This window comes from Stylophora pistillata, chromosome 13, assembly GCF_964205215.1.
Source record: "Stylophora pistillata chromosome 13, jaStyPist1.2, whole genome shotgun sequence".
Classification (NCBI taxonomy): domain Eukaryota; kingdom Metazoa; phylum Cnidaria; class Anthozoa; order Scleractinia; family Pocilloporidae; genus Stylophora; species Stylophora pistillata.
This window is the reverse complement of record NC_142531.1, coordinates 15666615-15690614: the sequence shown is the minus strand read 5'-3', so window position 1 is coordinate 15690614 and position 24000 is coordinate 15666615. Positions and strand designations below refer to the sequence as shown.

The following is a 24000-nucleotide window of genomic DNA, read 5'->3' as shown; positions in this document are numbered from 1 at the left end:
TATGGATGTTATAAGGAGAAGGTGCACATCAGTCACTTCTAGACGCAACTGGTTTAAATTTAACTCCACCTTCTATTTTATTCTGTTTCGTTCCGTTAATTCTGTTCCGCATACATTGTCAATTTTGCACCTTCTTCAAGATAAATTTCTTTTTCTTCTTTCCCATGTTGATAGGGATTTCAGTTGACCCCACTGAAGGGTAAACCAGCCCCTCCTATTAAGCCCCAGTCCATCGCAGGCACACCGGCCAAGTCAGATCATCAGGAATTCTTTCTTAGCATTGGACGGAACTCGCACAAGTTAAGCTTGACTTCACATGGAGTAACAGTAACCAGGTATAGACCACGCCATCAAATTGGTTCCCAACCTATGTTTTACAGGTAAGATTCCGAGAGAAATGTTTTTCTTATGGTGTCATTGAGGCCATCTAGTATTGTTGTGTTTGAGCTTCGTTCCAACTGTATCATTGCTTAAATAAAGTTTCTGCCTCCTTCTCAGCCCTTTAGATCTAAAAAAAAAAGCAATCGTGATTTTGTTCATCAGCGTATTCTCGCTCCTCGGATCGTCTGATTTGTCATGGGCTCCCTGTGGGACACAAGAGTTAGAGCGCTGGGCACGGGTGCAAGAGGTCTGGGTTGGAGGGTTGGAAACTTGAAATCTGGCTAGGTCAAAGTGTTGTGCTCTTGGATGAAACACTTTACTCTCCCCCAGTGCCTCTCTCCACACAGGAGTATAAATGGGTACCGGCCAATTGTCAGGGAAGTGAAGAAATGCGAGGGGGTAACCTGATGATGTACAGACATCCCATCCACGGGGGAGTAGTTTTACTCATAGTCGCTTCATGCTATGGAAACCATGATAAGTCCCTGATGTTGATGGCTCGACGGAATGATTTGGGATAGGGGGAGTGGAAGACAAAGTGCTGCAGACCAGGTCAGCCACAAGGGCAGTGTTTTCCGTTATTTTAAGGCCAACAAGTTGAATAAATTTCCAAACCGGCGAAGCAGTCCTTTTGTCTTGAATTTCCACAAATTTCGAGCGATTTTAGGCGGTAATAAGCGTTGATATAAGTAGATGTTTACTGGTTACCGCCCACAAAGAAGATCACTGTTGGGCCGGGAGCAATTGAGCGTTGAAAGATTAACAAACTTCTCTGTTTGGTTTTTTAATTGCTTTCTTCTTAATTTATTTGTTTTTTCTATGGAACTCATTTTTGATTATTGCTTGTTTATAGGTATCGCCTTTGGATTCCACAAACAAAGTTGTTTGAGCCAAATGATGGGGAATTCCGGCATGAGGAAATGGAAAATTATAACTGGAACTACTTAGACCAGTATCTGTGCGGAGATCCTGATTTTAATGTGCTTATTGAGGTACTCCAATTCTGCTTTTGTCGCTAAACTCGGCGACTACTTCACCTTAGAATTAACGTTCTAATTCATCTTTTCGCCAGAGTAGTAGCTTCTTTAGAGTGATTTTCAAAGCAGCAAAATGCAGTCCGTTGATAGATCGAATTATCCCGAAAACTAGTTTCGTTACGAACTATATATGTAACTTCATGATAATTTTAGTGTTCGGATTTGTTGTATGTAATTCACAGATATATTGCGCCAGTTCAGTGAATTGTACGAGTAAGCCGCTGCTGTTGGAATAAAGCTTGTTAGCTCGCTAATGAATGTTTTCATAGCATGAGCAGGGGGGGGGGGGGAGGGAAACGGCAAGCGTAGCTAGCCTGAAAAAAAATTCAGAGGCACAGCCCTCCCTAGGTTTTGGTGCCGAAAATGTCGTTAGCGCAAATAAAAAATTGGCGAGATATGAAATCCCGAAATCTTTTCACAAAACCTTTGATCAGCGTCGCGCTTGGCGAAGTAATATGTTGTAAAACTTTTTCTGAACAACACCAGCCTATGTGCGAGAAGCTCATCAACTGTAGCAGTTCGCCATTAAACTAGAGAGCGTTTCTTCGGGAAATTAGACGCCGTCGTCTGTGGGAACCCAGTCGAATGCTAAGGTAAAAGAAAAAAATTGGAAGTGGATCACAAATCGATCACGGACACACTCGAAACTGTAAAGATTGCAAAGAGGTTTTTTTGTGCCAACAAACAACGTAAAGGGCGTTTTGGAAAATTTGAATAGGGTTATGCGCGTAGCTGTGTAAAAGGTAAGCTTCCCCCCTCCCCCCACATCATAATGTAAAGGGGATTATTAATAACTGGATCTTTGGATAATGCAATTCAAGACTTTTTATTGGCTTAGCCATTATGGTATATGAGCCAATATACCATAATCTACAAATATGGTAAGCGTACGTGTCAGCTTAAAATTAAAAGGGAGCTAAAAATTTAATAAAATTTAATAATTTAATTTAACGTTTTTAATAAAACAGTTATTCCACTCGCGCTTGTTGGATATGAGATGATTATAGCCAACTCGGCGCTACGCGCCTCGTTGGCTATCTATCATCTCATATCCAACGCGCGCTCGTGGAATAATTGTTAATTATTTTCTAAAAGAACTGGGGTATTACAGATAATTTTATTTGACCACCGTAAAGAGTTTCTAAGCTAACATTTCGAGCCTTACCCCTTCGTTAGATCGATGCGAAGAGCTTATGCCCGAAACGTCAGCTTTTTGAAGTTTGGCCAATTTACATTATCAACTCAGTTGATAAAACCAAACCAATATCGACTTGGTGTGGGTCGTTTTCCGTGCCAGGCAATGTGCTTCGAGACCTCTTTGGTTACTTGTGAAATTCTTAGCTCTTAATGATTGTTGGGATTAGTTTGGTTTCGGTTTTACGGCATTCATTCAAAATGCGATCCACCATTTAACTTGTGGTGCGAGGTGCTATGATGGAAACTTCGTAAGACCTCGCGTCTCTCACCGCCGAGACTTACCTCAATCAATCAATCAATCAATCAATCAATCAATACTTTATTTACCCACGTAGCGTCAAGGAGCTCATAAAGCTCGTTCAAAATACGTACGTGCCTCTAAGATTAAGAATCTAAAAAACCTAATACATACTGTCAAGACCTAATTGATTAGAAATTGAAATAACTAACAATATTAAAATTTAAGTTTGTACAGTAAAATTCAAAGTCACTTAAATACAGGTATAAAATGATGAAGCAGTAGCTTAAATAATTTAAAATTAAGATTAAAAATTAAGTTTGTACAATGAAATTGAGAGTCACTTAAGTACAAGTATAAAATGGAGAAGCAGCTTAAGTTTCAATATTCTCAATAGCTTCTTAAAAAGGTTGATATTATTGGCCAGTTTTACACTTGTAGGTAATCCATTCCAAAGCTGCCCACACATATAAGTGAGAGATTTTTTCCTAAAATTTAAATTAAATTTAGGTGCGTACAAATTAATGCCGGTTCCTCTCAGATTGTACATAGTTTCCCTAAAACTAAAAAAAGCTGTGATATATTTGGGACCGTCGTTATGCAAACATTTATATAACAGAATAAGGGATTGTTGTTTCCTTCTCTGGTCTAGCGTTTCCATATTCAAGATTCGCAGCAATTCATCATAAAGGGTAGACTTGCGATAACCTAGTAGTGATCTAAGAATATAATAGTTGGCATCTTCTAGCCGATTCGCTTGGACTTTCGCTTACCTCCCGGATCTGGCGTCAAACGTTATCTATTTTAAGTTTCTTTTTTTGGTTTTTGTCCATCCTCTGAGGGTCTTTCATTTTTTTTTTCTAGAGTCTTCATTACTGGAAAGCTCGATTCCTGCTATTGCCATTTTCGCCATTGTCTCAGCGTCAAATCAAAGAATCAGGTCGTGAAGAAAAGAAGAAAACGTCAACTCAACAGGCCGACGCAATGGATGGAATTGTCAGGTTCCTTGAGGTGCTTAATCGAATAAAACGTCATCAAACGCAAAAAACTCTAACAAATCCTAAGGTAAATTTCATCAGCTGTCATGATAGTCTCGTTCACAGCCGTTGTTTAACCATTAAAAAAAAATAAAACGCGCTCTCTCCCTAACCAAAGGAGACATGAGACAGGTGATGCACTCACTCCAACACTAAACAACGACTGCGAAAAAGACAACTCTTATGGTTAAAAGGCATGTATTAATACTTTAACAACACCTGTGCTTTGGTTTCCTTTTTTCTACTCATTTTCTTCCATGAGCGTCTTTCGTGACTTTGTGACCTCGTAGTGAGAGATAATAAGTCAGATCTAAGAGCATAGTGGTCAAAATCCATGTCTGTTTTCAGACCAAAACGACTCAAAAACCACACGGGGGGGCGGGGGGCGGTGCATACTCATGTGGCCTGTATAAAGAGATACCTCTGGGGTTCCTTTCAACTCACTCTGATTCCCTTTTTTTTAATAGTGGCCCTTGTGATTTCTGTAGTGTCGGTTTTACAACACTCAATCAAAATATGCTCTGTTTAGTAAATCAGTTGTTAGGCCCTTTGGCTCCCTAGGAGTGACTAGCATCTAATTTCTCGTTACATTTCCCCCCCCCCCCCCGAATCACATACTAAAGTTACGAGAATAATGGAGACAATCATTAACTAAAGAATGTCTTGATTGTTAATCAGTGATAAGTTCTCCTTGTCAACACCTTAGTAAATGTAGAGAGAGCGGTATGGAGAATATGCATATTGATGTTAGGGTGTAAAAGGTTAAGTTTCTGCCTTGTTTTTTTCTCAAAGGATCCTGTTAAACCTTGTCACACTTGTCCTTTAATTTTCTATTTCCTCCAACACCTCTTTAGGATCGAAAACAATCCGATGTGTCTTTACCAACTCGTCGAATTAGTAAACAGCAGGAGCATAAAGTATCCCGACCCATTTCTTGTGAGTTGACAGTATCAAGAGAAAACAGCTCTGTTCCCAGTAGTCCGCTGACCAACAGATCGCGGTCTTCCTCGGGAATAGGAGACGAACTTGGAAGTGCAGATTCTCATGCCAGTCCCTCTCGAGAGTTACCGGGGTAAGTAAGTGTAGTGATGGATGCTATCATTTTCCCTGCTAAACACTAACCTTCATTAACGCGGTTTTGATTTGTAGTGAGCAACCTAAGTCGGTCGATGAATCGTCACTGAAACCTGACAAAGGCCAACTCAGTGCAGAATCATCATTGGAGAGTGTTGCAGAGGCCATGTTGGATCCTGGGTAGGTTTCTCTTCATTTACATGAGGCACTTATTGTCAGTCATAGCTCACCGACCAGACTTGCTATAGCGGAGCTCGCAGCATTCAGCTAAGTCCCATACTTACAAAAATTCTAAAGATAATTAGAACCCGTCAAACCGTACAAATTTGGTTTGTTACCGCTGATTCGCACTCATTGCCACTAAGTCTATGAAAAGATGATAACTTTATGTATTAAACGAAGAAAGAGAAGCCTGCCCTCTTATTATTTAAAAGTCCTTGACCCCCTAACAACCTTTACATCATTACTGACAAGTCCCTAAATTCCCTTGAATTAACTCTTGAACAGCCAGCGAGGAAAACCAACTGGAGCTCCACTTTTAGGCTTGGCTAAATCTGTATGACATGACACCAGAGTGCTTCTTTCCTCATTTTGCAGAATCTTAGATATTTCATTTTTCAACAGAACGGCATATACGTCACAATAGTTTTCACTAGGTACCACATGACGTTAGGTTAAATATCGCAAACACGCCTAAAAACCCTTAAGGCTCATAGAAATTCAACGGGAACCGCCAGATATTGCGGTAATACTCGGAACCAACCCTGAGCGTTCGCTTACACGCTTTCCTATACAGGAACACTGTAAGAGTTCACTCAATTGATCTTCCTTATGGAACCTGTGAGTCACTCAGTCTATAGTTTAACGATTCTCTCCGCCACCAGAGCTGACGCTGCTACACTGTTTATTACTGCGTGGACCCTCGTCGAGAAAGAACCAAATTACACTATTTTCGACAGAATAGTGAATATCATTCAAGAATTTACCGATCTGTTTAGGCAGCTCTAATAAATGATAAAATCGTTATGTAATTAACCAACCATGGGAGCCAGTTCTGACTTACACAACTTGAATTTCTCTCACTTTTCTCTGGTTAAGAGAAAAAAAAAGCTTTTCAAACTTCAAATAGGTCCATATAAATGAGTTTGGCATCCATCGTCTTATTATTTGACAGAAAGGGCATGACTTTCCTACCAGAGGTCAAAGGGCTAAAACCCACAAGCTTTCTGAGTGTGGAGGCGATCTCATGGATTTTACACAACGTGGAAGGAATTAATGCAAAGGAACAAGCCACTCGTCTCTGCCAGGTCAGCAGTGATATCTTCGTGTAAGTTTACTGGTGGGGGTCGGGTGGGGAAACATTTATTGCTTTATGTTAGAAGAAACGACGATGACGAAGATTCTCTTTTCAGTACATTATTCTTTCTGGTGTTGGTAGCGTTTCAGTTCCCTTAAAGTGGATAATATTTGAAAGATCAGGGCACATCGTGTACCTATACCATACCCTAAAAACTACAGGAATCAAACAGTTTCTTCCAGCCTACCTAAACAATCCTTGAAAATTTTCTTTATTTATCCTGGAGAATTCTCGGAACGTCGCGTATGTAGTAGTATGAGGTGGAAAAAAGCTGTTAAATTTTTCCCATTTAGAATCACCATTTTAAAACATTGGGTCTTGTTTCCTATTATCATACATTTACCCGAGGACACCTTCAGAATTACCTTGTCTATTCATCGACCTCTTTGCACACGCAGGCTCGTGCCAACCCGTGAAATTGCATCTTTGCCATCGGCGGGCCAGAAAATGATCACGGAGAAAGTTTCTATGGATCAGGAAAGGGTCAATGAATTCTGCTTAAGCTGGGAAGCTCCATTTTAAATAAATGTTTTACTAGAGTGAGGAATCAAACAACGATGAGATGATTTCCTAATTATTTTCAAACCTAGAAATTGTTGGAAAGAGGCTTTATCAACCAAGCTTCTGACAGCACTGCTCAGAAACTGGTAGAGGGATTTGTCATCTTTTATTTCACTCCAAAGTCTTGTTGGAGAGAAAAAACGGAAGGTAAGTTTACTTTGGCCAAATTAGTTAATTTAATTTAAACGGCTTACTTGATGTGGAGATCTGAAATCGACACAGAGTAGGGGACAACATGTCTATGGAACAAGTTCTGCTCCATGTTCCCACACAACATTTCCGTTTTAAGACCCCATATCACATTGGTGTCTCGTGTCCCTGCAAATTTACACCAACAACAAAATTTTTAATCACACTATTCAGGGGTCGTGTCCCCAGAAAAATCTATTTCGAATTCATGAATTTATGGGAGAAGTGGTAATATAGATATCGGTAAAGAAGCGTTACGGTAGACACGATGGGCTTATGGTTCGTGCGAGTCAAAGTGTTGTGTCCTCTGGAAAAAAACTAAATTCTCACAGTGCGTCACACTGGAATAAGTTTCAGCTGGGTGGGCCACTTCTTTCCAACAAAGACTTAACTTTACCTCAAGAAAGAGTTGTAATAATTCTTAGGGTTTGGGTTTAGTGGCACTACTTATGGCATTTTTATTATTTATAGAAAGCGTTAAAAGGAAATAAGCAGTCATTAACTTTCCGCGATAACACAACGCGCAAGCTTTCCTTTTCCTGGCCAAAAACAAACACACATGTCACCTACATAGATTAATGATTTGGTTTATCTGGCAAACCATCACAGACAAGTCTCTGTAAAAGAATATTTTTGATATTTGACTCTCAGATATGCTGGAAGTTACTGATCGTCCTGTATCTCAGCCCGATATTTTACATGCCTTTCAAAATGATTGGTTCGAGGTCGTTCTCTGGTCAACCAAACCTGAGAAGGAGACCCCAGAATTCTTAGCGCCTGATCTAGAGATCGTTTCAAGTCTGGCGGGTTCGTCGGTTCGGAAGCTCCATTCGGAAAGCGGTTTGTACAAATTTTAATTTAGACGTGCCTACTATGGTGAATAGTGAAATCTAACTGATTTCACCACAACCGATAGATACCGTATTGCATCTGTTAGAAAGTTTCAAAAAGGAGGATTTAGGGACCAGTCACTGCGTCGCCAACAGAGTATAAAGGGGACCGTAGAAAATGGACTACTAAGTAACTGCAAATGAGGTGGAGGGGGGGTGGGTACAAGAACATTACAGAGCCTTATGGGGGACCAGGTAAATTTTATCGTGACATTATGAAAATTCTCCGATACCCTCCGGCGATTAATAACAACCGGTTCCTTTGTAGCTCCTTGCTTTAAATATTAGTTGGGCTAAAAACGTGCCAGAGTTGACAATTGGCTGTTTATTTGTGTTACCCAGGCCATGGCTGCGGTCCTGCTTATAAGTTCGTCACGTTGGATGCTGATCCTTCCCACAAGAGCCAACGTCCAGAATCTTGCACTGTTCGTTACCATGGCGACTTCTCATCTCTTCATGCGTTTGAGCTCGAACTGCATTGGATAGCAGCAACTGGGTGCATCGTGAGCGACATGGTAGGCAAATGCAATCTTGCATGTTTCAAAGGTGGAACCAGCTTCTTTTTAAGCATTCCACTCTCAGAAGTGATTGGCATGTAAGTTCTCCCAATAATATCCATGCATTGTCCAGCAGACAGGTAATGAGAATACTCTTACTTTTCTGGGAGAAGTTTCTATCTTGATCTAACACCACATTCTTGTACCTAATTTACAAGGAAATGTATAGTAGCTAGAGGAGAGAATTACCAATCAGACCTAGGGAGTTTAAGGGTCTCTCCATTATAATTAATCAAAGAACAACCAATTCAATAAGCTTCCCTTGCATGTCTTCAGGTTAGTTCTTGGTCAAGGAAGGCGCCGTCCTGCGGTTTTCATCTTGTCCCCGTCCCAGTAAGTCCATTCCCTGATCGCAAAAGTAGGAATGTGGATCCTTTTCGTTTACCGGTTTTCATTCAGCTGAATCTGTCCAACTTAACTGCAGACGCTGGCAGCCTCTTTGAAGGTACGAGTTACTTGTTGATTAAAGATTTAAAAACAAGCTTCTGCTAAGTAAATAAATCTTACAATGTGACACTGCTTAAGTTGAGCGGGAGATACCATTTACCCCTCGGCAAGTTATCATAGTTATATATCTTTGTAACTGACCTTAAGTTGATTCTAAACGTACTCAAAACCTACTCTAAAGTTACTCTAAATTTATCGACAATTATTTACTATCATTTTCGTAGAATTCGAGTATTCCACCCGAAGTCGAAGAATGTTTTTATTCTTGGAGGCCATCCTTCAAAGGTGAGGACCTTCTTTGATAAATATTCTTCTTCCAGAGTTATGCCCACACTTGAAAATGATTCTCGATTTAAGCGAGGAATAAGTGTTTTTAAGTGGATATTTGTGGACTAGGCAACTGGGACAACCTCAGGCGGGTTTGGACACTAGGTCTCATTTCTAATGAAGATAAAGACTAACTAGGTTGAATACCCTTTCAAGAGTGTATTTCAATTGGAGAGGACCAAGTAGTTGTTCTCCCCTTGAGCTTTACTTCATTTTTTTCAAGGTTTGGTTTTATCCGGGACAAGCCTTATGGTTCAACGCACGTGAGTTCGCGGAGTATGCAAGTGACTCCCGTGCAGTGTCGCGAGAAGGACTACGTGCACACGAGCGGCGTCGCCTTTGTCCGAATCCCACGGAACTGGGACGAAGATGAGTATCCTGTAACGAGTGGTCTGCTCAGGAAAGAGAAGGAGCAACTGTCAAGCCGTACCTGGGGATTTAACTGGATGCAAAACTATATGTTGACAAAAAGGTGGCGCTCTGCGGCGACGGGAGATAATGAAGCTGCTGAAAGACTGAGGGGTGAATTGCAAGACTTCTGTGCAGACAAGGAAGGTGTTCTGAGCAGCTTTTGGGAGTCATGCCAAGAAGCCGCAAGAAAAGATATACAAAACCCAATTGAAAAAGAGGAGGCCGAAGCCAAATGAACGATAAAGAAAGTGTCTGATATAGATAGACTAAAAGGTAGCAACGACTCGCAAAATCTAGAGCGTGGTTAATTTGATCATTCCGCTGGTTAATATTTTATCACCCTCTAAAAGACCCGTAAGGTTTAACCTCATTGTTGAAGGAGTCACGCTGTTAAAAGTAAGTCCAAAATCAGAGTTTGAAATCCTGAATTGAAAAGTATGTGTTATATCTACATTAAACCTTCATCTAAGATCAAACATTCACGATTTACTCATGTTGAATACTGAACATTTTGCATAAAGAATTTACTACATTAAACCTTTATCTAGGATCAAGCATTCACGATTTACTCATTTTGGATACTGAACATTTTGCGTAAAGAATTTAACATCGAACTGCAGTTTGCGATCGTCATATTTGCTCGATTCGACAGAAAAATAAGTGTTAAAAGTGATCTTTTGATCCAAAACACCTGCAGTGAAAAGGTATCGAGTGTTAATCATAACGGTGGGAGAACTCTTTTCTGTCCATGTTAACATGAGACAATTCTTTTGATCTGATGATAGGCATTTACACATAAATGAAGGTAAAATGAATTGTATTTTTAATGAAATTTATCATCTTCCGACTTCGAAATAAAATGTTATTGCTGACATCGACCCAATAGAACTCAAACTTGTGAACGCTAACGTTTCTTAACTTTTGTTTAGCAGGTTAAAAATTCTCAAATAAAGTGGCAAGAGAAACTTGTTGTATCCATACTATTTAAGAAAATTTGGAAGGAGGGGAGGTGAGGGGGGACACTTATAAGAGAGGGGCTGTGCTCGTTTGACAATATTACTATGACGTAGGGTTTGGAGCTTCTTCAGTGGAGAGCGCTTATTCGAAGAGACGCGCGGTATCTTTGTTCATGATTTGCTATTCGTTTAAAGAAGTTACTGAATTCACTTTGTCTGAATATTAATCTCAGATTTAGTTATTTACGCGTAAAATTGAAAAGAAAAAGGTTTTATTTATCACATTGACAAAGGTGTTTTTTAGTTACATTGGAGAGGTGATCGATGATGTCGGCAAATTCAAAGTGACTGTTATTGGCGAGTCGACCAAAGGTGTCAGCGGGTTGGTTGTCGGCGAAATGTCCGGGTACCACCCTTAGAGCAGCCCAAGTAGTAAAACACAAGATAATCCTCTTAACTTGTAGCGTAGAATAAAAAAATCGTTTCTACCAAGACTAGGTCTCAATCGGGTCTTACTAAATTTTGGGTCAGCAGACCTTGGAACTTGTGGAACCAGCGGATCCTCGTTTTAGTAACACCCGTCACGAACTGGCTACCAGTCTCTCTCTGTCTCCTATAGCCCCTTGGGATCCACAAAAGTCACGCTACACTTTCAATGAAGATGTCTCTTCGACGGGCTTTGCATTTTGTCTTTAAAATTGCCAACAGAAACGAAACGATGAAATTCTATCGTGATATTCTGGGTATGAAGGTTAGTATCATTTCTTAAAGGCTTTTCATCCTGATTTTAAATCACGAAAGTTCCTCAAATCGTATGGGTAGCTTCGCGGGCACAGTTGAGTATATGTTGAGGTAATGCGTGATTAACAGGTGATCAAACAAAAAAGCAATTTGCTTGTGAGTTTGGTTTTACTTGCATTGTCTTGGGCTACCGTCGAACCAGTTCTGGTCCCTACCTACAATTTAAACCTTTAAACTAGAATTTGCTTTATCTACCAAGGATACGGTTTGAACATTTGATAACTTCGTAATAACGTGATAGTCCTGTTACTTAGAAGTATGTATTTAGTACGTAATTCAAATAAGTTGTTTTATCTAATTATCGAAATATTCGAATCTCTGTTAATTAAAAGACAACAGATATTACATTTTTTCCTTACCGGTACGTCTCCTCGAAATATTACGTAATTTTTTTTAACCACAGATTTAAAATGGAAATGATTGAATTTTATATAAGAATTGCTGCTTTTTCATTTCTAAATCGAGCCTATTTGTAATGGTAATGGGCCGAGTCGAGTGCAGTTCGGTCAGTAATCATACTCGTGATTGACAAATTGGACTTCTCCCTCGCTGTTAATACGATTTATTAATCACGAGTATGATTACAAACCAAATTGGACAACACGATGTTCTTTTCCCATTTATCATAACCCGATTACAATTTCCGAAAAAAAAAACAGTAAGGGAAATTATGTCTAAAGTAAAAATTCCTCCAGTTTGAAAGTTCCCCAGTTTTTAAGGATAAGTGGTTGTTGCTATGGTTATATGATAGGTAGATTTAGCTGAGTGAAGTTAGTATGATTGGCTGCTTTAACTGTTCCTTTACAGGGGTCAGAGTATAGCCAACTGTCCTATTACAGGGTCCAATTACAACTCTACTATTTAGTGAATGATAAGTGAAAAAAAAGCAGCTTAATCACCAAACACATCTGAGGAAATTGTAATGATTATTATTACCGTGAAAATGAAACTGCAGGCTTCACAAGAATTTTGTATTGACTTAATGCCATTTGACTTTATAATCTTTACTTTACTTGCTCAGCCTGGATTTAATTTCAATTTACCGGTACAGTGGAATCCCACTAAACTGGACACCCTTGGGACCAGAAGAAATGTCTGGTTTAGAGGGGTGTCCGGTGTACTGAGGTTTTACCCATAAAGCAATTTTATGCCACATAATGTATTGTTTGACTCTAAGTACCACTACCTGGTACACGAGTACTCCATTGCTTTCACCACTTACTTTAAAGCCTTTGATTGAGTATTGTTCCTTCCACTGGTTAAGCCGGCCATTTGAACTTTTAAAAGTCAGTAATGTCAAGTTCTTTTGCAAATACTATGGCTTTTTCTTGGATAATTGGACGTGAAATCAGTATGTTCTTGGCCCGTGCACAGCAAAACCACTGCTACACAAGTTCATTCAGTTTATCAAATTTGCAAGAATTGTTGATACACTTCTTGTTGGGGTTGCTATTTTTTCCATACTCAGCCTTGTGGACTTCTTTCTTCAAAATATCACCTAGAGTTGATTTACCAATCCCAAATTTACCACTTAGAGCCTTTAGTGTTAGTTTAGGCACTGATTCCGCGCATTTGATCAACTCAATTGTCTTCTCTAACGATAACTCAATTCTTTGGTGTTTCGCTGGTCTCTCAGACATAGTGATGTTTGCTACTTCATTTGTTTTCCCAAGTGATTTCACCTGCAACATGACAGTCTATTAACCTGAGCCCTATTGTGTCATTCATTCAACCCAACAACAGCAGCAGGATTGTCGACTTCAGATTTTTTGCTTTAGTAACGATAGAGCAGTGAGTAATCAGCCGATGCGTAGTTCACACTTCTGATTGGGATTTCACAGCTGCATTATTGGAATTTTAATTTCAATCATGTTTAAAAATGTGCGATTTGATTTTGGTGGAAAGCTTAAAACATTCACATCGGGTTTAACGAGGTCAATTTCTTTGTCAGTATGTGATTACGGACTTAAAAAAGCATCTGGTTTCCAGAACTGAGGGGTTCTGGTTTACTGAGGTTAAAGATAGAAGAAATGTATTACAGAGATTTTGGAGCCAAAAAAAAGGCCCGGTAAAGAGAGGATTCCAGTTTAATGAGGGTCCAGTTTAGGGGGGTTCCACTGTAATTGATTAATCTCGAATGACATCGCATACCATTTCTTCTTTCCTTTGTGTTTTTATTCCTTTTGTGATGCTTCTTTCCTTCTTTCATGCAACTTTGTCTCATGGCTGAGAAATAGAGGTAAGGGCAGACTCACCACATTCCTATATCATCATTTTCTCCCCCCCCCCCCCCCCCTTCATCCCCTTCCTGTCATCTCCCACCCTTCATTATGGAAAAATGTTTTGCAGTCTCTCTCCTTTCTCATTCTCACCAAGTTCCAGTTTCCCTCTGTTTCTTCTCTTCTTTTAAGCTCTCACCTCCCTCTCCCACCCCTCCACAGTCACTAAGCTGAGGTAGGCATTAAATAATCTGTTTGCTTGACAGGTTTTGAGGCATGAAGAATTTGAAGAAGGATGTAAAGCCTCATGTAATGGGTATTTGCATGAATCACTTTATTTATCAAGATTATCCATATTGTTAGATTTTTTACCTTTGATTTAATTAGACTGTGGGAATTTCTGTTGGATAAAAATTATGTAAGTTTGTGATGTTGATTGATGATTCTTTAGAAAGTTCAGGTCAGCAACCACTCATTTACAACAAAAAAATAATTGACATTCTAATCTTTTCCAGACCCTATGATGGAAAGTGGAGTAAAACAATGACTGGCTTTGGACCAGAAGATGATCATTTTGTTGTTGAATTGACATACAACTATGGCATTAAAACATATCAGCTAGGAAATGATTTTCAGGTGATTATCTATTACCAGTGATATGAGACCTTCATGGCTAATTTTTTCTGTTCCAAAAACACAAAACTCCTCTTCTAGAGTCACAGGGGTACCCGGCATCAAGTTGACCATGGTACCATGATGGCAGTAAGAACTGTCTCCTTCCATGTGCAAGTTTGTTTCCAGTAATAACTGCCATAGATCTGGTTAATTGTTGAATAACATATCCTTGTATCACAGAATTTCCATAGATCCACTTGTTTCTGTCCCTTTATTAAAACTAACATGCCAACTTGACCCTTACTTTTTCCTTTACACCCTAACATCAGTATGCATATTCTCAATACTCTTCACCATACATTTCCTAAGGAGCTGACAAAGAGAATCTGTTTAACAATCAAGAGCTTGGCCAGTTGGTGATCATTTCCATTATTCTTGTGACCCTAATGTGTGATTCAGGGCTGATATTGTAAGGAGAAGTTAGATGCTAATCATCCTAAGGGCTCAAAGGATTAACAGGCCTGAGATTATTCTTTGCCAGATGGTGACATTCACAGTACACTCTTGATTAATTAACAAATGGTAAACACCACAGTGTACACTATTGAGTTGTGGATACACACGGAAGATTGCTAAGCACTAAAGAAGCATAAGATTCGCACGAGGTGATTGCCAAGAGTGACTCTAGTTGAGTACTTAGCAAACCTCCCAAGTGCATCCATAACTCAGTAAAATAAAAATCATAAAATAAAATCAATCAATTTTATTTTGTCCATACATAAAAGGAAGCATCGGAGGTTATCCCTATCAAGGACGCTCCCTACATAAAATATAAAATATATATACTACAATGTATATTAATATTTGAAAAGAAAATTTGCCCTGAGCAGGATTTGAACCCACGTCCCCCTGTTACTAGTCAGGTGTGATGACCACTACACTATCAGACAACCATGCTGGCAACACGGCAATCGAAGATGTGATTTACGTGATCGGAGATGTGGTCTCCGGGAAACTTAATTTTCAAGTTGACAGGGTAGGGGAAGCCTATAACCCCATATGAAACCCAACTAAGGATCTATTAAATATACATGACCGAAGTCAACTTAGCGGATGACAAAGGAGGATCCAATTACGGATACAGGCTAATTTCAATTAAACAAATTCTGTATACGAGGGAAATACTGACCCTGTACACCCCAAATAATCATAATTCACCCCAAATAATCATGCTAAGTATGATTATTTGGGGTGTACAGGGTCAGGGTTTCCCTTGGATACAGAATATATATATCTTTTTTTATATATATATATATATATATATTTAGCATAATTTCAGAGCTGAACAAAGAGTTTCTAGCAATCTGATTGGTCGAGCGGTTCCTTATATGACGCTATATAAACCGCTCCACGCGGTTTACATAAAATGTTAAACTAAAATGCTATGATTTTAGAAATTTCTCTGTTGTTCAGCTCTGAAATTATACTAAAACAATTATTTGCCACAGGTTTGGTGAATATTGTCGAATAATCCCCTTGACTTCGTCTCGGGGATTATTCGACGATATTCACCTAATGCCTTTGGCGAATAATTGTTAAATATAAACAGAATAAAAAGGTAAACCAAATGATGAGCTCCCAGTAGAAGGATCTGAGGAGGATACAGTGCTTCAATGAAAATATTAAGTGTAAAACAATGAAACATGAAGCAAACTTCTAACTGTTCCAGCTTTAATGTGCCGACGTTTCGGCCTTCTGCCTTCTTCAGGTGGAATGTATTTACATAAAAACTAAAAACTAAAAGTCCTAGTAGGTTTACAGAATGACCTGAATTTATACTAAACGTAAGAAATATAAATAGTATTGCATAATGCATTCCAGACCTAAATAATAGGATATAATAATGAGTAAAAGGCAAGAATGTGCAAGGGGCGAAATAACCACGATTGGTTGCGAAGAACTCAATTACATTGTGTAAATGATGCCCTAATTACGTATTATAGCGGACGCGATTTTTGGATCTGAATTCGTGTCTTTTGTTAAGTCCGTGGGGACTAAGTGTACACAGTAATGTGTGGTCCAGTAGGCCTCTCTCGTAAGTAATAATCTATCAATATAAGCTGTGTCCCCTTGGCTGGTAATTTTCTCAATAACAATAAAATTTTTACATGCTGAACAATAAAATTAATTTCAGAAATTTCATGTTTGGTACAATTGAAGTGGACTGCAAGCTCACACGTTTTTTTGTTTGTTCACATAGATGACTTGTGATTACGAAAACGCACCTTGAATTCAGTGGAAGTAGATCCCACGTATTGTAAATTGCATTTCTTGCACAAGGCCAAGTAAACAACATTTCTGGAAGAGCAAGACAAGTTTTGGCAAATCTTATAGGTTCGGCCTGTGGAAAAACTCTTAAATTTGGAATCTTGAATTAAAAAATTCTTGCAAAGGTCACATCTAGAAGAGCATTTAAAAACACCCTCCCATTTCCTTCTCTGCCTGACTAACTTTCTCACCCACACAAAATCTAGAAAGCGCCAAAATGTCTTTGAGGTTTTTGCTACAGCGATATGCTGGAAAAATATTCTGTTTATATATATATATAGCTATATAAGCGAAATAGGCAACGTAGGATCCATGACAGTGCTCGACAATGAAGGAGCGATTACAGTAGCAAATGGACTACTCAAGTGACGCACATATGGATTTTAATACAGCCTGTTTCGTAGACCAAGTTAACCGTCACGATGCCTCAGTGTGTATGGAGTTTAACTGATGAGTGGATCAACTTTTGTTGGTCTACGAAACAGGCTGTATTAAAATCAATATGTGCATCACTTGAGTAGTTTACTATATAGATATATATGTATATATATATTTGTTAAAAACTGGATCATTGGATAATGCAATTCAAGACTTTTTATTGGCTTAGCCATTGTGGTATATGAGCCAATATACCATAATCTACAAATATGGTAAGCATACGCGTCAGCTTAAAATCAAAAGGGAGCTAAAAAATCCAGTTTCTTCTTACCAAATAATAATTTCTTGGGGGCATTTTTAATAAAACAATTATTCCACTCACGCTTGTTAGATATGAGATGATTATAGCCAACGAGGTACATAGCGCCGATTTGGCTATCTATCATCACATATCCAATGCGCGCTCGTGGAATAATTGTTAAATATATATATAATATATGACCAATTATTACACTGGAATGCTCCCTGGAATGTAACTGTTTTTCAGGCAGTTGCCTGATGATTGCTCCTGATGGAGCATGAAACTCTGAGTAGCAATTAAATGTCTTCAACTAAATGACCCAATTCGTTGCTGATAACATTATATATAATATATATATATATATATTATATATTAATTATACTTCAAGATTTAAATTACTTGAACTTTTACTGCAACTCTGAGTTTCAAAAGTTCAAGTAACCTAAATCTTGAAGTATAATTATCCATAGCTCTAGCCCTGCTATTGAGCACTTTTTAGTAGATGATGATCTCATTCTGCTATTGTGGTCATATTATATATTATATATATATATATATACACACATTTTACGAAATTTTACAATAGTTTCTAAGTTTATTAGGAAAAATGTTAAAATCTTCTTCGTGCACTATCTCTTTATAAGGAGGAGCATTTCACTGTTTCACAACTCTAACAAAGAATGAGTGCCAAAAAAACAATTTACTCTAGCTAATGGCTGTCTTAATTTAAATGAATGGTTTGATCTTGTTTTACCTTAACTATTAAATTCAAAGTAATTGTTACAGTTGAGGCCATTAAGACCATGAATAGTCTTGTAGCACTCTAACAAGGATAGATAAGATCTCCTTGACTGAAGACCGGACCACCCAAGCATTGCCAGTCTTTCTTCATATGGCGAGTCCCTAGATGACATCAGGAGAGAGTATTTCGAGGCCCCACATTGTGCTTGTTCAAGAGCATCAATGTTCTTTTGTAAATATGGTGACCAGAGAGGGACAGCATATTCCAGAATGGGTATAACCAAGGCCTTGTACAGACAAGAAAAGACTTCCTTGTTCCCTGCACCAACATTCCTCTTAAGGAAACCCACAATCTTATTGGCTTTATTTACAACTTTCTGTGTATGGGTGTTCCAGGATAGATTTGAAGACAATGAGACTCCCAAATCGACTGTTTCAGTGACACACTGTGGCATTTACCATTTGTTTTATAACATAACATTGATACATTAAAGCAAAAGAATTTTCTTTTATCTAACAAATCTTATGTGACCAGAAATAACAAGTGTGAATGGAAAACTAGTCTTTGCATTTGCTCACATCAGCAGTGTACACCCATGGGCAAATGGTGGATGCTGAATTGACCAATCATAGTACACCCTTTACTTTCATTGGTTATGTTAGAAAATAAGTTGTGCCAAAAGTCAACAATTTCAAAGACACTTTTGAAGAGATGATGACAAGAGTGGCTTAAATATATAAATAAAAAACATCTTGTTATGTTTATGTTCTGGAGCGATAAAATACAAGTTTATACTGGGAATTTCTAAAGCACGGAGGGTAACCCTCCAACTCCCAGAAGTGATTAACATGTAGCTTCTCCCCATAATAACCACAGAGAATACTTACGGCAATGAGAATACTTATACTTACCAGGTAAAAATTTTTTTCTTGATCGACCACCAAATTCTCAAAACCAATTTGCAAGAAAATATGAGGTAGTTAGATGGGAGAGTGAACAATCAGATCTTGGGAATTAAAGGGCTAAAAACAAACTAAACTGAGACCTCAAGCTTTCTGGATTTGATTTCTTTTCATACAATCATTCCTTATTCTGTGCAAATTGATGTTATTGAGGGTAAATTTACACCCTTTGTAAGATATACTTAACTCTGGAAAGGTCATAACAAACTGAAGTAATTGCTCAGGTTTTGTTTAAAAAGTAACAACCACTGTAAGACTATTTCTTTTTTGTGCAGGGAATAACTGTGCACTCAAAAACTGCTGTGTCAAATGCAAAGCAACAAAGCTACCCTGTCACAGAGGAAGGAGAAGGTTGTATCACTGTCAAAGCACCTGGTGGCTACAAGTTTACCCTGGTAGACCAGGATGTTACTGGAGGTAAGTTGGAACATGAATGAATGTTAATTTGGTGCCCTCTTAAAGTGTTCCATGATTATTGTGATGAACAAAAAATGGTGAAATAACCAGCTTCTTCTAGATTAAAATCTTGGATGAGGTTTTTTTTGCAGAAAACTAAGCAATATGGAATTTACATTACCTCCGCACCCTAAGATCAGTATGCATTTTCTCCACACTGCTCTGTATATTATTTTCTAAGATGCTAACCAGATTTAACAGTCAAGAGCTTCTTGGGTTTGTGATCATTTCCTTTATTCTCATTACCTTGTTTGATGTTTGATTCAGGGCTGATATTGTAAGGAGAAATTAGATGCTAGTCACTCTTAGGGAACAAAAGATTAACAATAAGATGTTTATGAGTTTGAGAATTCTTTTGCATGATGATAGATGATGGTGACATAGCCTGCATCAGCTAACAGCCATCAAGATTGACAGCAGATTATCTAATTATTTGCATATGAATCTACTAGTAATTTAAAACTAAAGACAAGACATCTTCATGTTATGATTTTTTTTGGTTTACAAGGACACATTGTTAGGCTTCACACTTCAAGTTATTCACTGTATATCACAGAAGAGAGTAATGTGACCAATCAAATTGAGGCATTGTGATAGACAGCTAGTACATCTATAGTAATAGAAGTTAAAGATTTGTTTAAGAAAAATTATCTAACAGAACACTTGGAACATCGGAAATCGACTAGGTCTCTATGCCTATACCTTCAAGACCTGCTGATGCAGCCAAACTGTAAAACGAAAACATATGGTGATGGAGCTTTCTCTATATGCGCTCCAAAGATTTGGATCACTATTCCGCTGGAAATAAGACAATTCAGTACAATAGTCTCTTATGAGATAAAAACAAGACCTTCCTTTTTACTAAATTTATTAAGAGTAACTCTTTATATTTTTCATTTTTTAGCCTCTAGTTTCTAGGTATATTTCTCGCTTTTTATTTTGTAAGTTTTTTAGAGTAAATTTTATGGTTTTAGGATTAATTTTGTAAAGTGCCTCTAACAAATATTGAATGTGTGTACCATATAAATGAACTATTATTATTATCACAGAGAAATCAACTGAATGCCACATTCTAATCAGGCAGCACAGGGCAAAAACCGTAACCTGTGAGCTATGGAGTAAAAAATAAATGTAATTATTATTATTATTATTATTATTATTATTATTATTATTATTATTATTATTATTATTATTATTATTATTATTATAGTATACACTTCTGAATGCTTCAGATTACAGATAAAATTGATAAAGGGCGCCAAAGGCGTAGCCTATTCAACTGTCACTACTACATAAATAAAGCTAAACTTTAAAAAAATTGTGTGCAAAGGAAATAGATGTTCCATCAACCTATTAAAACTATGCTTGAACCTAGCGTCGTTTAAGGAACTTAGTCCGATAGGACCTTAAAAGTCCAGACACAAATAAACCTAAAAGTTTTTAAAAGGTATACCCATAGACCCTAAAATGGAGATAAATGTTTAAAACCTATGCTTAAAACTAACGTTTCTAAGTTTAGGTCTTTCAAGAGTTCGTAGAAAATTACCTTAAGTGCTGCATTATGCCGGGTCATGTATTTAGACTGGGCTAGCGCTCCACAACCTGCTAGCACGTGCGCTTGCCTTTCGGCGGCCTTATCACACATGCGGCACTTCACATCCTCACTCATGTAAGTCCCTGTCTTTTTCTGGTGGCAGACTTTCGTTGGTAGGAGTTGCCGATATAGCTCCTGCAGTCCCGCTATGGTGTGAGTCAGCGCAGTCTTCCACTCGTTCATCCATGAAAGGCATTCATCTCCAATTTCTTGATCCTCCCACCTCTCAGTTAACAAACGTCCTTGCCATCCCTCTGCTTTCAGTTCCTCAACATCCCTTTCCTTGACAGCAGTCTTCAACCACATCCCAATCTTCTTCACAGGTACTTTCAAATCGTTCGTTAGACATGTGACCAATGGTTCGGGATGTACCAGAGATAGATTGAGCCCAAACTCAGATGCATATCTCTTGGCATCCTTCACCACTGATTGCTGACCCATCTCTTCTGATCTCTCCTCAAACCGCCTTACTACCTCCATAGCAGGATCATCATTAGTATAGAGTCTTACTGCAGCCTTAACCTTAGCTTGCTTGTACTCTCGTTCAACACTCTTCAGCCCACGGCCCCCAAGCCCCCTCGGTAGATATACTAGGGCTGTAGACCCAAGAGGGTGGTTGTCCCCATTCTCAACGATAACCTTTCTTGCTTCTCTGCCCAGCCTCTTGAGTTCCGCTATGGGCCAGCACTGGGTGGGCATCAAGTAGCTTAGCACCAGCATCGCAAACTGATTTGAAGCCTGCACCTCGTTGTAGTCTGAGAGCGGGCTAGTCCATATCAAAGATAGACGTAAATAAGTCTTGCCTGCGATCTCGAGACTTGAGATTATCATCCTGTTTAGTGCTTTCCATAACTCCGAGGAACTTGTAATGAGACCCCGCACCCAAACTCTTGATAACCTCCTCTCGCTGTCCCCCACACTCACTGGCTCCTCTGATTCTAATGTCCCTATCTTCACATGGGCCACTGAGCACTTTCTTTTGTTCCACTCAAGTCCTATGTCTTTCATCGTTCCTCTCACAGCAACCATAACCCTCCTTAGCTTCTCTCTTGACGCTGCAAAGATCTTTAAATCATCTAGACACAAAAGATGAGTTACCACCTATCCGATCGGCTTAGATAATCTGTAGCCTTCAGTCGCTTTCAACATCCACGAAACCGGGTTCGTGCATAACGTGAAGAGCCTGGGGCAAAGGGCGTTACCCTGCGGAAGTCCCCTCCTAAAGGTTATCACCTCCGATGTCTCCATGCCTCGGGCTGTGTGCACCAATATTCTGGTTTTCCAGCTGGCACTAAGCTTGGAATGACCTTGCAAAGCCATGTTGAGAACCTATGCATCGTAAACATCTCCCTTAACCATCCAAGATCCACACTGTCATAGGCTCACGTTGTGCTTCCCACGCTGACTATCCTGACCAACCATTCAATCGATCATCAAGTTATCGCCAGTTCCGCTACATCCTTCCTTCGCATCACGTTGATCTCCCTGCATTAGACCGTACTTCTTGAGGTGCTCATCTATGGGTCCCAGGAGAAATTACTTTTACTACTTGTAGATTGTGTTCAAGCACATTATTGGTCTGGTGTCATCGCTAGAAAACACGCCATGTTTGGGAATCAGCGAATTTTTCCCTTGCGTAAACCAAAATGGGACGTCATATTTACCCCTTCCGATCTCCCCGAAAGACAGAGTAACACCCTCATGTAAAATTTCCGCCCTTTTCCACCAATAGTTTGCAATCCTATCGGGTCCTGGAGCACTCCAATTCCGTTTCTTAGCAATTACCTTCTTAACTTGATCACATTCAATATCACACTCCCCCCTATATGCCTCTAGTACACAACCTGCGATTGACTGTCTGACCTTTTCTAACCACACTGCCGACTTATTCCCAGTCCCCTCGCTCTCCCACAGTGTCTTCCAGTAACTCACTGCTTGTTCGATATTCTCGAAAACTCCTCCCCCGCTTTGGGTCTCGCCTTGCTTCGTACTTCGGTCTCTCTTTATTCGCCTGCTCGCTCGCCATCTCCCTCAAACTCGAATACACCCACCGTGAGTCTTGCTGGAACATTTTGTTTATCTTCCTAGCTTCTTCAGTTTTCTTTTCCCGCGCATACGCTTCAGCTTCCTTAACCTTGACTTTTCTTTTTCCTTTAAGTTCACTAATTCCTTAACCGATATCACCTTGCATTCTTGCAACAGCAACTTTCGATTCCTTCTCCCTTTTCTTGTAACCGCGTCATTCTTCTTAACCATATCCAACTCGGCCTTTGCTATCGACAGCTTTCTCCTTAGTTCCTTAACCTGCTCCTCTAACAAATCCTTGTCTTTCTCTGCCATTCGCTTATTCCCAGCACGTTTCCTCTTCCATCCCTTGTTGAGAAAGAATGCTTCTACAACTGCGTACAATATGCAATCAACAACCCGTAGGTATCGAAACGGATCGTTGCACGAGCTCCCTGTGCTCTTGCTACTGAGAAGTTTACCGTAAGCATCAGTAATATTTTGAATATCAGCACGCGTTGGTTCTCTTATTCTGGTGTAGATTGGTCTATTTGAAAATCTCCGGGGACCGCTACAACTAGATCGTACAGTGGACTCGCGAGGTCAATTGACTCGTTCGCCTCTTGGGACTGGATGTTAGTAAACGTATGTAAATCCAACTGAGTTGGCTGTTCACAATGTGAATTGATTATCTCGTTACGAGTTGCCAATATTCGTTTCATTGCTTTTCCGTCCGTCTGTTTCTCTCCGCCCCACATTATTCCTGATAACCTCCGTTACATCGCCCAAAGATCTTTCCATCTATGCAGCCTGGTTTCGCAGATTTAGAATAGACACTTTCAAACCGGCATAACCCATCTCGTCCCATAGTTCCTTCATGAGTTGCATATAGCCTTTTGCCTCTCCGTCGGCCTTAAGCGGCGGGTCGTTCAAAGCCACCT

General features: G+C 39.2%; 3 protein-coding genes and 1 pseudogene across 3 annotated transcripts in view; 2 read left to right on the top strand and 2 right to left on the bottom strand.

The window, feature by feature from the left end:
* The window catches only part of LOC111327659 (GATOR1 complex protein DEPDC5), a 30883-nt gene extending 20215 nt beyond the window's left edge, over nucleotides 1-10668 (top strand). The window contains exons 11-22 of the mRNA XM_088742533.1: nucleotides 175-380; nucleotides 1235-1373; nucleotides 3718-3918; nucleotides 4745-4962; nucleotides 5040-5144; nucleotides 6139-6271; nucleotides 6912-7029; nucleotides 7723-7911; nucleotides 8304-8476; nucleotides 8795-8963; nucleotides 9190-9250; nucleotides 9516-10668. Coding sequence (XP_088598659.1) covers nucleotides 175-380; nucleotides 1235-1373; nucleotides 3718-3918; nucleotides 4745-4962; nucleotides 5040-5144; nucleotides 6139-6271; nucleotides 6912-7029; nucleotides 7723-7911; nucleotides 8304-8476; nucleotides 8795-8963; nucleotides 9190-9250; nucleotides 9516-9939 — 2136 coding nt within the window. The 3' untranslated portion in view covers nucleotides 9940-10668. The remainder of the gene's footprint in view (nucleotides 1-174; nucleotides 381-1234; nucleotides 1374-3717; nucleotides 3919-4744; nucleotides 4963-5039; nucleotides 5145-6138; nucleotides 6272-6911; nucleotides 7030-7722; nucleotides 7912-8303; nucleotides 8477-8794; nucleotides 8964-9189; nucleotides 9251-9515) is intronic.
* Nucleotides 10669-11256: 588 nt separating this feature from the next.
* Nucleotides 11257-24000, top strand: part of LOC111327637 (glyoxalase domain-containing protein 4) — a 16681-nt gene continuing 3937 nt past the window's right edge. The window contains exons 1-4 of the mRNA XM_088742564.1: nucleotides 11257-11410; nucleotides 13946-13995; nucleotides 14195-14315; nucleotides 19281-19422. Of these exons, the coding sequence (XP_088598690.1) occupies nucleotides 11315-11410; nucleotides 13946-13995; nucleotides 14195-14315; nucleotides 19281-19422 (409 nt within the window). The 5' untranslated portion in view covers nucleotides 11257-11314. The remainder of the gene's footprint in view (nucleotides 11411-13945; nucleotides 13996-14194; nucleotides 14316-19280; nucleotides 19423-24000) is intronic.
* On the bottom strand, nucleotides 20753-21944 carry LOC111327660 (uncharacterized). The gene has a single exon (XM_022931891.2). The coding sequence runs from the start codon at nucleotides 21884-21886 to the stop codon at nucleotides 20924-20926; it is 963 nt and encodes a 320-aa protein (XP_022787626.2). The 5' UTR covers nucleotides 21887-21944; the 3' UTR covers nucleotides 20753-20923.
* On the bottom strand, nucleotides 22433-23081 carry LOC148717834 (uncharacterized; annotated as a pseudogene).